Below are 13,494 nucleotides of genomic sequence, written 5' to 3' on the forward strand. Positions count from 1 at the left end.
TTGTGCTGTGTTTGTTTCCTCCAGCTGCAGGTGTCAGAAGATTCAAATTCCTTTAATATCCTTGTTTTGTCTCCTATCTTGACTTTGGGCTTTCCTAAATACTTATCAGAGTTTACATCTTCCAGCTCTTTCAGCTGTAAGTCACTGTTATTTCACTGGAGCCCTGTTGATGTGGTGGTATGATCGGGGAGGAGAAGTGTTCTATAATCTAATGATTAAAGCTCTATCTCTTCATGAGACTGTCTCTCTGGGCTATGACCTTCATACACATTTCTCCATTGGTATAGCTTTTACCCCTTCTTAGGTGAGAAAGCCTGGAGGTGGCTGGAGTGGGAGTAATACACTTCCCCCGACATACGTAAGACTGGAAAAGTCTTTTCCCCTGTAGGGGGGGATCTTTCTTGGATCTTCACCATGAGAACTTGGAATTTTTGAAAGTAAAAACCATGAAAGGGTTGGGGGTTTCTCCCAAGACTGTGGCCTCCAGAAGTTTCTCACTCTTGTGCTACCACACTCAGCTTCCTGAAATTCATCAAAGTTACCATTTAAGTGTTCCAGATAAACACTTAAGTGTTCCAGGTAAGTCCAGTTTGTGGCTGAGGCAGCTTCTGTTCCAGATAAACAGATCTTGGCTATAACTCTCTGGTTTCACTTGTGTCCATATCTCAGGGTGGTAGGTTGCCTGCAACCTCAGTTCTCTGATGGATCCAAGCAAAGTCACTGGTTTTCAGGTGTTTGGCTTTTTCTTGTGGTAAGGATGGGAGGGATGACTTCCAAGCTTTTTACATGTTGGAGCTGAAACCAGAAGTCCCCTACATATAACTATATTAGCCCACCCTTTTAAATGTATGCTTCTGTTTATCTTATAATGCACATTATATGTTAGGATAACACACACACATAATTTAAAACTAATAAGAATATGTACAGTTGCATGTTCAGAATATTTTAATGATGGAGGTATACAATAAAAAAATGTTTGCAAACCACAGCACTCAAAAACTGAGGAAATGGTCATCTGTTGCTAATTGCTGGGAATCCATCACTGACAGATCCAGTCTCCATGCTAAATTATAGCCAAACAAGTGACTGTAAGTCTTAGGTCCACAAGTTAAAGTGACAGAGCCAGGATAATTTACCCTTTGTTCATATTAACCAACAAAAACAGGTGTCAGACACTCCAGGAAAGTAGGTGGTGGGAAGGGGTATCTAGGTAAATCTAGCTATTCTATGAATTAACCCTCAACAAGTTTGGTAACTGACCCTCACCAAACAGACATCTCTCATGAGGACAAACAACTGAGGGTCTCTAGGCTGGGGGTTTCCTGGCTGGCAGGCAGGGATGATTTCCTATTTTTATTATATCCTTAAATCCCCCAGCCCTGTGCATACTTGGAAGCTCAATTAATGTTTGGTGAATTTAGCTGAGGTAGTATTGAATGTAAATGTAGTATATTGGGGAATCTCTACTACTGCAAAAAATGTAACTCCATTCAAATACCTGGACCTCTAAGCAGATGGAAGAGAAAGTAGTGCAGTTGCTACTGCCTTTCCAAGTAGTCAGCCCTGGAATTGGTGGCAGGTGAGGAGATGAGGTGTGCTTCTGTACCTAAAGACCCAAGGAGAGAAATCTATCCTTGTGACAGCTAAAATATGTAGCTATAATTCTAGTATTTGTTACTCTATAATATATTCCTTATAACAGGGAAGGACATTCAGTAGTCAAGTGTCTCAGCTGGCAAGTAACAGAGGCCCAACACAAACTAACTTAAACCAAAAAAAAGCTCTATAACTTGAATGTTCAAAAGTGATGATCAGGTTTAGACACACTGAATCCAGGCCTCAAACAATGTCTTCAAGACACAATCCCTTATATCATCTATTTGTCTATCTACCTGTCTATCTATTCATCACCTCCGACCTCTCCACCCACTCCCCCATCTGCTTCCTCTGAGTTATCTTTATTCTCAAGTGGGCTAACTTCACAAAGGGGCAAAAATGGCCACCAGCAGCTTCAGGCTGACACTCTACCAGCTTAGTAACTCCCAGAAGAGAATATATTTCTTTCTCAATAGTTACAACGAAAGTCTTGGCCCATATCTCATTGGCCCAGATTTGGTCATGTGCCCATCCCTGAACCAGTCACTCTCACTCTGATTGCCCTTAATAGCCACCTGGATCTGGGTGAAGAGGGAAACCCACCAGAACAACATGGGCTGACAGTGGTGTTGCTCCCCAGTTGAAAATTGAGGTGTAATGCCAGGAGAAAGTGGAATGTATTTTAAGGAGGCAAAACACTGGGGAAACAAAAATAATATATGTTGACTATACCTTAATTGGTTTCTTTGGTTTTTAAGAGGAAAGAGTCTTATTTGGAATAATGAGAGTTTTATATTTTATTAGTGGGAAATGGTTTTTAAAGACCACATTCTGGACGTTGATGTTTTCTTTACTGCTAGATTTTTACTGCTTCTAGTTTTTTTGTTTCTTTTGTTTCAGTGCAGAGAGATAGAAAATTTTTTCTAGAGAGACAAAAATAAATCATGAGTTACATATCCAATTCAACTTTAACATTGCAGGGCTGTTACTTAAGTTATTCAGTTTTATAATTTTATATATTATCTTTTACACTAAAAATATCCTGGTTCCTGATGACATTAATGTACATTCTTATTTACCTTATCCTACCTGTCAAAGTTTTGGAGCAACGACATTATTTTTCTTTATTATGGTTCACATTTCTTTATGATTTTGGTTTTTGACATTAGGCTATATCCCAAAAGGAATAAACAACCAAAATTTTATATTTTAAGTCACTTGAAAGAATTCATTTTATGTGTGTGGCCATGCCATCAATTTGATAAGCAGTATGGTTCCTTTGCTTCAGTTTGCTCTCAGCTTTTAAAGATAGCTTTTTAAAATTGTCTTTAACTTTGGCTTTTAATTCTATAAAATTTACATGATTCCTAAGTCAAAACTATTTTCAAACCGTTATATTCAGAGTTTTACTTCCATCCCTATATTCACCCCCTTAATCCTTCCCTCTCCTATAGGTAACCTTTTTAAAAATTATTGTTTTTGGTTTATCCTTCCATTGATTAAGAACTTCAGGCGGGATGTGTGTGTGGTGTGGTCTAAGCACGACTGACTTTCCATCTAGTAGGAGAGAGAGATAGATTCCTGAGTGCAGGGAGCTTCAACTCATGTGAGTATACCAGCTTGTTGTGATGGGGGAGACAGAAGGAGAGGGCTGTGTCACTGGGATAAGCTTCTCGAAGCTGTGAAGAATGGTGTTAAAACAAAAACACAGAATCTACAATTATTTGAAAAGTTAAAAAACAAAGCATGGGGACTTCCCTGGTGGCGCAGTGGTTAAGAATCCGCCTACCAATGCAGCGAACATGGGTTCGAGCCCTGGTCTGGGAAGATCCACATGCCACACAGCAACTAAGCCCATGCGCCACAACTACTGAAGCCCGCGCACCCTAGAACCCACGCACCACGACCACTGAGCCTATGCACAGCAACCACTGAAGCCCGCGTGCTGCAACTACTGAAGCCCGCGCATCTAGAGCCCATGCTTCGCAACAAGAGAAGCCACTGCAATGAGAAGCCCACGCACTGCAGTGAAGAGCAGCCCCCGCTTGTTGCAACTAGAGAAAGCTGGCGCACAGCAACAAAGACCCAACGCAGCCAAAAACTAAAAAATTTTAAATAAATTTTAAAAAACCAAAAAAAAAGCATGACACATCCAAACAAAAACAAGAGCACCCTCTGTTGGTCTCTGTTGGAATACACATAATTGGCAGTGCCTGGATTTGAAAACTGCTCAGGCCAGGGGTGTCCTATTGGGTTACCTTGAATAAAGAACGCACCCGCCAAAAAAAAAAAAAAAAAGAACGCACCCACCAACAGATGAGGCCCACACCAAATTTACCCTCGGCTCTCCCCAGCTCTCAAGTCCTGTGCCCCTTGGGACATATGCTGATACTAAATATCTATGTTACCATGTCTTGGGGGAAAAGATCTTTACTTTCCCTCCTGTACCTTTTTTCCCTGGCATAGAAAAAAAAAAAAAAAAAAGCGAGAGCCATGTTTTCTATTGTCCCTCCAAAGCTGTGACAGTAGTGACACTGCCCTAACTCTCAAGGTGCATCTTTACTCAAACAGTATATCAGTGTGAGGGAGCAGTGTGGAACAATGGGAAAAGAAGCCATGTATCTGGCTTCTCTCACTTACTAGCTGTGTGTCCTTGGGCAGGTTTCTTAATCTCTCTGAGCCTTGGTGTCCTCATCTGAAAAACAAGAATGATAGTATCCAATTCATGGGCTGTTTTTGGAGGTTTAAATGAGTGGTGTGTGTAAAACTCTTGATATGTGATGCCAGTACTACGTATGGACCTCAGTAAATAATAGCTACTGCTACTATTATTATTTCCTTTTTGTTTCACAGGAAATTTGTGAGAATCCCCGATTTATCATTGGTGGAGCGAACAGAACTGACATCTGTCAAGGAGATCTAGGTAGGAAAGTCTCTCGGGTCATATCTAGCCAAACAATCAAGGGGTGATTAAAAGGTGTGATCCCTTCACAGTAAGTAAAGGGACAATAATCTGGTTTTGCTTTTAATGAATTTGGGGGAGGAGGTTTTGATAACATTACCTTATACTCATTTATCAATGTGCTGGTAATTGCTTCATTTAATTTCTGTCCTTCCCACCTTTCTCACTAGTTCTTTGCCTTGTGTCACAGGAGGTGTGCCTCATTCCACAGCCTCCTCTCCAGAGTCTCCAGGACACTCACACACCCCACTCAGCGAGACAAAAACCCTGCTTTTAGCTGTACCCACCTTCTTTAGAAGGCAGCTCTGAAACTGTCCATGTACCACGCATGTCCCTTGGGCACATGGAATCTATATGCTCACAAAATGTGCTTTTGTAACTCGAACTCTTGTTGAAATTGCCCCAGAATAGCTTCATATTAAAGGAGTCTTTCAACAAAGACGACATTTGCCATGTGGATGAGCATCTAATTTTCTGTCTGGTTGGTTAGCTTGTCTGCTTCACCAGTCTTTCCTCTGTCTCAGCCTCTTGTTCGGGAAGTATTATCTTTGGTGTGGACTGTGGGAAAGCTCTGTGAAATAAAGTTGGAGAGACATCGACAAACACAGTTTAAAATTTGTGGGAAAAGGGCACTCAAGACCAGATGAATTTGGCTAACCTGGCCCCAGAGGAGAGGCTGAAGAGGTTTTGGATATCTGAGTTCCTACACTCGAGGGAAGACTGCCTGCGGAGCCCTGGGCAAGCTAATAATCTGGGCCTGTTTCAGAGGAGAAGCTGGCTGCCTAGGGAGGCCTGGGGGGGGGGGGTGCCAATGGTGGGAGGAGGGCTGTGGCAGCTCTCAGCCTACCCTCTGTAGTCTCAAAGATGCTGTCATATCCCACAGAGCACAATGAAGTCCTTGTATGTAGTCTGTGCTCTGTTAGTGATCCATGCCTGCCCCTTGGGCATTCACACATGCATACACACACATACACAGGGCAAAGTGCCGCCTCCAACTACTAGCCAGCTTTCCTTACAATACAAATGGGCTGCAGTGATGGCTCTCAGTTGCTCAGTCTCTGCCAAGGTCTGAAGGGGAAATGGACTCACACTGCAAAGTTACGGGGCAGGCAGATTTCCTGTGGGTGTTAGAAAGAATGACCCAATTATGACCCTTACTGTCCCATCTCCACTGAGGTCCAAATGGAGGTCTGCGCTTATGCTTCAGACAGAGGAATTGCCTACAGCTTTCAGGAAAGCCAGTCACAAGGGAGTAAGTTACCCTGTTGATCACATGGTCCAGAGATTACTGTCATACTCCTTCCCTGGGTTGACACCTCTGTAAGGTCAGATCTGGAAGTGGGACAGTGAATACCAAGTGAACGCCCTCCTCCAGAGAAGTAGAGCAGCCGATGCAGATGGAGTCTCCGTCTTCCCTGGAGGTGTGGGGCCTCCCGTGACCTGTGCCGCGTGTTTGCCTGCAGGGGACTGCTGGTTTCTCGCAGCCATCGCTTGCCTGACCCTGAACAAGCGACTGCTTTTCCGGGTCATACCCCATGATCAGAATTTCACCGAAAACTACGCGGGGATCTTTCACTTCCAGGTGAGGTCAAGGGAGTGTAGTTAAGAGGGCCAGCTGCTGTCTACTCACCACTGGTCTCCCTGCCTTCACTTCTTAGTGGCTCCAGGAAAGGTTCCCACCCACCCTCCCAGCCATGGATGTGGGCAGTGATCCCCTTCGGGCCTCAAGACTGTGAGGAAGCAGTTGTTTATCACTTCCTACCCTCAAACCCCTACACCTTCCGCTAGGCCCCAGAAAGATTGGAGGATATCCCGTTTGCTGACCTGTGGGTTTATTTTTGCCTCTCCAGCTGGCTGGCTTCTTTCTATGTTATTACCGGCAGCCCTTCTCAAGTAAATTCCTAAGATACTAGCACTGGGAATCCAGAGGGCCCTTTAGGTTGTACAGGAAATCCCATCCACGGCTGCAGCTCCTTTTTACTTGTGTCCCTTAAACACAGGTCTATACCAAGACTATCATGCACCCTTTCCAGCCTCTGGAAGAAAAGTCTGCTTAATCTGGGAACCAGGCTTCTGCTTCGGCCCAGCAATGAGTCTTTTGGTTCCAGAATCAATTCAGCCATTGGAAACTTTCTGGATCCAAATTGTCCTGGCAAAGAGCCAAACCCTGTGCTGGCCCAGAACTGAAAAGAGCTTCGTATGTGGGCATCTAGCAGATATTGGGGTTCTGAGGCATCAATCTGTCTCCAGCCTTTAAGGCTCCAAATGTCCTGGGCTGCCCCAGATCATCAGTTGATCTTCTATCCCAGGACTGAAGACTTCAGAAAGGGTCTTCTCTGCAGGTTCAGGATCAGTGTCCTGCTGCCGTCCCAGCTCAGGCAAGGCAGCTGGGCCCTGAATTTTGTTTCTTCAAAATCAAGCTACTCACCTCCCTCAAATATTTAAAAGGTCTGATATCGAAAGGATCATATACACAAAGACCAGAAAGATAGATTTTTGCCCTCTTGTCCATAAGGGAGAAAATGTCATTAGAAGGAAATTAAACTACATTTGGCTTTCTTGGGTCAAAACTGATTTTTTCAAAAAAGAACACTATCCAGAATTGAGAATATTGGACAGTGTTCCTGCTTTAGCCAGAGTATATTCTGGGTCACTATCCTTTTCCACATCAACCCTTCTTCTTCAGCAGCAATTTCTGCCTTATGTGTCATCAAGAAATACATAAATCATACATCACCTTCACCTAGACCAGTGGTTCTCAACCCTGACTGCATATCAGGATCAATTGAGATACCTAAAAATACTGATACCTAGGCCACACCCCAGACTTACAGAGCAGGAAAAGGAAAAATCTCAAGCCCTCAGGTATGTAGGGAGCGCCTACCATCCCTCATACCAAGCTGGACTGGGTGGAAGAGAGAGTGGTTTGTAAACCACTTCTTGCCCTCAAGGAGCTCCCAGTCCAGTTAGAGACAGTCACACACTCCAAACCCAGAATAATATGAATGAGCAGCAAGGTGCTTGGTATTAAGGAATGTGGGGTAGGGACACATTTCCCAAAGGTAATCTGAGGATGTGACTCTGTGCTTGACGCTTCTGTGCAGTTCTGGCGCTATGGAGACTGGGTGGACGTGGTTATTGATGACTGCCTGCCAACTTACAACAATGAACTGGTTTTCACCAAATCCAACCACCACAATGAGTTCTGGAGCGCTCTGCTGGAGAAGGCTTATGCTAAGTAAGCAGCACTTTAGACTGAGAGGCAGGGCTAGAGGCGAGGAGGTGGGCTGCAAAATCCAGCGTGTGTGTGTGTGTGTGTGTGTGTGTGTGTGTGTGTGTGTGTGTGTGTGTGTGTGTGTGTGTGTGAAGATCTGGTCCAGGCAGCAGTGATTCTAAGTAAAACCACTAAGAGTAGAAATAAGACGTGTGTAGGAAATCTTTAGCTTTAGCTTCCCGTAGTGAGCTCTTTAATCCTGCCTTCTTGGTGGCATTGTGAATCCTAGATGAGAGCATTATATCTTTGGAGCTCAGATCCCAGAGTCTGGCTTGGCTCCACCTCATGAGCTTGCAATATATTAATAAAGCCATGTTATCTCTAAACTTAGAAGCCCCACCCCAGCCACTAATGGCTTTAACAGAGCCCTACCTCAGGTTCAGGGTATAGTGGAAAGCATCAGGAAGTGGGAATAGTGGGTTCCATCCCAGTGTTTCTCCTCTCTGTGGCCTTAGCTGGTCACTTAGCCTCTAGAGCTCAGTTTCTCCATTGTGAAAAAAGGCAATCATAGTACCTATTCCAACAGCTTACAGGCTTGTTGGTGAACTGGATGAGACAACATCACAGGACCCAAGAGTAAAGTTCTGGTGGTAGGGGTACCTGGGTCATGTTTCCTAGAACCCTGTGACCCCAGATTGGTCTTCATCCTCTCTCTAAGGCTCCATGGTTCATATGAAGCCCTGAAAGGTGGGAACACTACAGAGGCCATGGAGGACTTCACAGGAGGAGTAACAGAGTTTTTTGAAATCAAGGATGCTCCCAGAGACATGTACAAGATCATGAAGAAAGCCATCGAGAGGGGCTCCCTCATGGGTTGCTCCATTGATGTAAGTCTAGGGTGTGGGATGCAGGCAGCAAGCTGCCAGCTATCGGGAAGCCTTACCCAGTGACTAGCAGCATAGTGCTTTCCTCCGGGATAGGGTGAATCTACTGTTTTAGGAAGGTGGAACTGGTTCTCAACTTTGAAAATTGGGAATTTCTCAAGGGAGAAGAGTTTGTGGAGATTTTCAATAAAGATATTCAGCAAGGACATTCTAAGCCCTGGAATTTAGGTGGAAATAGGTCCAGAGGCCTATGTCAGTGTAGGCCTCTGTGGCCAGTGTTTCTCAGTCCCAGCATGCCACTATTAAGCTGGCCACACAACTGGCTTACGGACCTGAGCCCACCAGTTCCCTAAGAAAGCCTCCCAGTCATTGAGCTTTGATTGTATCTCTCACTTGGGATACGGGCTTTGTGTTGCAATCTGGGAGAAACTCAGCCTATGCTACAAAGTGGTGTGAACTGAGACCAGAGCCAAGAGTAAGGGAATGGCAGACTGGCCAGGAGAGACACCTTTCTTGGGGGCTGCTCAATGTATAATAGTCTTGGCGATTTCCATTGCTGAGGAAGAGCCCCAAGCTAAATTCCTGTTCCTTCCTCTCCTGGTACACCCAGTAGATGGGGAAGCTTGGGAAGATGAGTCAGCGTAAAGCACCCATGGATGAACATTTTCTTTCTGCATCACTGTTCTACATCTTTTCTGCATTCATGCTCTACTTATCTCTCCTCTTTTCCTTTGTCTGTCCCCTCCCTTCTTTCTGTCTCCTTCCCTTTCTATCACCCTCCTTTGTTTGCTTTCTCTCCCGTCCCTTCCCCTGCCCTCCCCGTTGGCCTCAGGATGGCACAAACATGACCTATGGAACCTCTCCTTCTGGTCTGAACATGAGGGACTTGATTGAGCGGATGGTGAGGAATATGAATAACTCGCTTCTCAGGGATTCAGACCTCATCCCTGAGGGATGCTCAGATGTCAGACCGACCCGGGTGTGTACTCCTCTGATTGTCAGGGCTGACCATCCCTCCCACCTGCATGACCTGGCCCTGTTGTGTGTGGTGTCAGACCTTCCTCAGCAGCCAGCACCTCACACACAGGCTCCTCCTGAGGCCTTCCAAGGGTCTGGGTTGGAATAACTTGCCCTCTCCAAGGCTCCTGAGGAAGGTGTGGGAGACAGCTTTTGGAAGGAATCTCTGTAGGAGGTCCTTCAAACTCCATGGTTCAGGCAGTTTCTCTGATAACAAATTAACAGGCAGAAATACAAGAGAGACTTCATTCATTTTAAAGTACTTCTCTCCTTCTAATTTGTTCATTTATGTATTCAACACATATGTATTGAGCTCCTACTAGGCACTCTTCTAGCAAACAAAGAAAATTCTCTCCCCTTTGTTTAGGATTCTAGTGAACAAGCAGTCTCCCCCCAACACCCCTGCCCCAGAGCTTATATTCTAGTACTTTTAGAAGTAATATGCGCCATGGAGTAAAGCAGAAGAAAAATTAAGCTATATTTCCCCCATCTAAGGATAATAACATTTGGTATATGTCCTTTTAGTATTTTTCTTTGCATGCTATTAATCTAAATTTTTATTTTAAAATAGCTGTCATACTGTATGTACCTCTTTGCAGCATGCTCTTTTTCAGTTAGCTTTATATTCCTAATGTGCCAATGAGAATTATATTCTTAATGTGTCTCCTCTAACATTTTTTTTAGTGGCTGTACAATATTCCACCATGCAAATAAGTTATAATTTACCAACCCAATACCTTATTATTGGGAATTTAGGTTTTCTTTTTCTGTTCTTGGCTATTATGTTTAAATGTTACAATGAACATCCTGTAAGATACATCTTTGTGTCTGTCCATGATGATTTCCTTAGGACAGATGGCCAGCAGTGGAATTGCTAGGTATGCATAAGTAATGCCACAAGAGTCATTTCAAGTGGCTCCCTCCTTCCCTCCCCTCCCCCCACCGCCTAGAACTGAGAGATGCACGCATCTCCTGCCCCCTTCCCTTTCTATTCAGCATGGTCTGGGTCCTATAAAGACTGGAATCTGGAAGAGGCTGAGATGCAAAAAGCCCTGGCCCTCCACACACCCCTCACCTTGAAAAGGCCTCCAGGCTGCTCCTCTTAAAGCTGTTATGCTATCATGCAAACTGAAGCCACAGAGATCCGTCTAGGGCTCGCTGGGTATCTCCTGTGGCTGCAAATCTCAAATGGAAGAGCTACCCCTGCTCCCTGAGGCACAGTCATGTCTCAGCAGGACTCTCCTCTGGCCTTGTCAGAATTCTCTCCCTGGGCACTTTTGATTGCTTGAGCATGTTCTGGAGGGTTGTGGAGGAGGTGAGAGGATGTAAAGATAAAGGGTTAGACCTACATGTTTCGTCTAACCCCCTTTTCCCAATCCCTTTCCCTTCCAGGAATAGTCAACCCTGGGTGGGCTAATGGGAAGGGGAGCCCAATCCAGGGCAGCCTCCATCTGCCCCCACTTCCACCTCTGCAGGAACCCAAGGGATCCAGAAAGGAGGGCCAGGCACTCTCTCACCCACCTCGTGCCCCAGCTCCATGTCGCTCTCCGACGGTCTGGGGAAACCACTTGTCTGGGCTGCATCTTCTTGGGTCTCTGAAAGGGCTAGTGAGGGCCTTCTCATGGCTGGGAGGCACACTTCCAGGGCATGGAGGAGTCCTCGTCCTGTCCTTGCAGAACCCAGGACATGAACCAGTGTGAACTTTGTCTCAGGCAGCAACCCCTGACAGGTTGTCTGGTTTTCACTCCACAGACGATTGTTCCAGTTCAGTACGAGACAAGAATGGCCTGCGGGCTGGTCAAAGGCCACGCCTACTCAGTCACTGGGCTGGAAGAGGTGAGCCTGGCAGGGGCTCGGCGGGACAGGACTTGAGGGGCTACTTGGGTGAACCTCCCGAAGTCAGGACTTGGCTTTCTGTGTCCCTTCACATCTGTAGAATTTGCCTCCAATCAGGCACTCAGGCTGAGCGCCTGGGGATGGAGGAGACCACTGGGACTGGTAGGTGGATCTTGCCACAAGATGGTGCTCAGTTTATGTTTGTTTTTAGTGCTAAAGATAGCAATTGCCCCAACATTTCCAAAGAACAAATAGAAAGCACTTTGGTTTTATGAAGTTGATATCATGGGCTCTTGTGTTCCTTGTTTTTCATGGTCAGTTCCAAGGTTTTGCTCCCCCTGGGATGTCTGGCCTTCACTGGGTCACATCAGAGACAGGAACCTTGTCAGGCCCCTTGTGCACAGTTGGGCGAGTTGTGCCCTGTTCACAGAGATGAGCAGAGAGGGGCAGTCGTCTGCAGCAGCCCATGCAGCAGACAGGAGGAAGGGCCCCTTTTTCTGATTGATCTATCTGGAAGAGACATTTTCTATAGTTCCTCAGTCAGCAGGGGCGTTTTATCTAATTCACACAGAGGCACCTTGTGCTAGCAGAGCCCTACATTATATTCCCTGCCCCCTCTCCCAAAGCTCTGAATGGCCAGATGTTCGCTGGGAAAATCACTTCTTAGAAGATGGCAAGGTGGTGGCCAAGCCTGACTCCTGCAGACTCAGCCCTAAGGTTCTGACCCATCACCCTGCCATTCCACAGGGGACTTGTGGTTAGTGTCCTTGACTGGGGCCAGGCAGGACAGCCCCCTGTACAGCATTCTCTCCCCACTCCCACCCCAGCCCTCAGGGCAAGACAGAAGACCCCCTTTCAGAAAGGGCCCAAAGGGAGAAAGCTTTTTTCTCTTTGCTCAAGGCCCTGTACAAGGGTGAGAAAGTGAAGCTGGTGCGGCTGCGGAACCCCTGGGGCCAGGTGGAGTGGAATGGCTCCTGGAGTGACAGGTGGGTGCGGGGACCCCACAAATAGGGGACAACAAAGCCTGGGGCAAGGCAGGGCTGGGTACCGAGCCACAAGAGTACTACAAATGCTTGGTCTAAAATCACCCTTAAAACCAAGGATCCGCAGAGGAGAAGAGGGGACGTGGGCTTCAGGGAAGGGCTGGGAGCAGAGCCACGGGAACCTGGGATCCAGAGAGCATGCTGATGGCCACTGTCTGGAAAGGAAAGATGTCTAGAAAGCCTGGGCTAGGTCCAGGCCAGAGGGGAGTCTTGATGCAGGGGTCTGGACTGGACAGGTGACTTCCCTTCTCGGAATCTCTGTTGCCTTACCTATAAAATGGGAACAAGGTTAGCACCTACCCGGTGGGCTGTTATGAGGAGAAAATGCGGTTGTGTCAGGAGAGCACTTAACCAGTGCTAAGATTTCCTCTCCCTCACTGTCCGCATAAAGAGATGCACAGGCCCTTTGCAAGAACTTTACTGCTTATCACTGAGAGCAAGTGACTGGGGGCAGCAAAAATAAACACACCTGGGGAAGCTGTTATGAAGGCTCCAGAATGTTCACAAAGCCTTTATTGTCCCACCCATATCACTGGCTCCTGACTCCGCCTCTCTGGTTGGAGAGTAGGCCCTGGAGCTCCTTTATTCCCAAGGCGGGAGAGCAGGACTCAGCAGCTGGGAAGGACCACACCCAGGCTGTGTGTGTCCTTCAACCCCTGCCTTACCTCAACATACCTCTCATCTCAGGGCACCTTAATAACTGGTTCATTCGGCCATTCATTCACTTAGCAAGTATTCGCTGAGCACCTACTGAATCCCAAGCACAGGTCTAAGCACTGGGGCCCTTCCGTGAGCAGGCAGCCTCACTTGGTAGACCGATAAGGTGCTGATCCTGGTCTCCTTACCGTTCCCTTCTCTTATCCGTGCGACAAATCCCCAGTTCCTCAGTGTGCGGTATGTGCCAGGCCCCATGCTACTGTCTGGGGACTTAGAAATGAA

The 13,494-nt window shown here is 46.3% G+C and overlaps 1 protein-coding gene across 1 annotated transcript in view; it reads left to right on the forward strand.

Annotated features, from left to right (window-relative positions):
* Positions 1-13,494, forward strand: part of CAPN3 (calpain 3) — a 48,873-nt gene that overhangs the window by 20,418 nt on the left and 14,961 nt on the right. The window contains exons 2-8 of the mRNA XM_059058036.2: positions 4,453-4,522; positions 6,025-6,143; positions 7,666-7,799; positions 8,494-8,662; positions 9,492-9,638; positions 11,429-11,512; positions 12,413-12,498. Of these exons, the coding sequence (XP_058914019.1) occupies positions 4,453-4,522; positions 6,025-6,143; positions 7,666-7,799; positions 8,494-8,662; positions 9,492-9,638; positions 11,429-11,512; positions 12,413-12,498 (809 nt within the window). The remainder of the gene's footprint in view (positions 1-4,452; positions 4,523-6,024; positions 6,144-7,665; positions 7,800-8,493; positions 8,663-9,491; positions 9,639-11,428; positions 11,513-12,412; positions 12,499-13,494) is intronic.

This window comes from Kogia breviceps, chromosome 3 (genome assembly GCF_026419965.1).
Source record: "Kogia breviceps isolate mKogBre1 chromosome 3, mKogBre1 haplotype 1, whole genome shotgun sequence".
NCBI lineage: Eukaryota > Metazoa > Chordata > Mammalia > Artiodactyla > Physeteridae > Kogia > Kogia breviceps.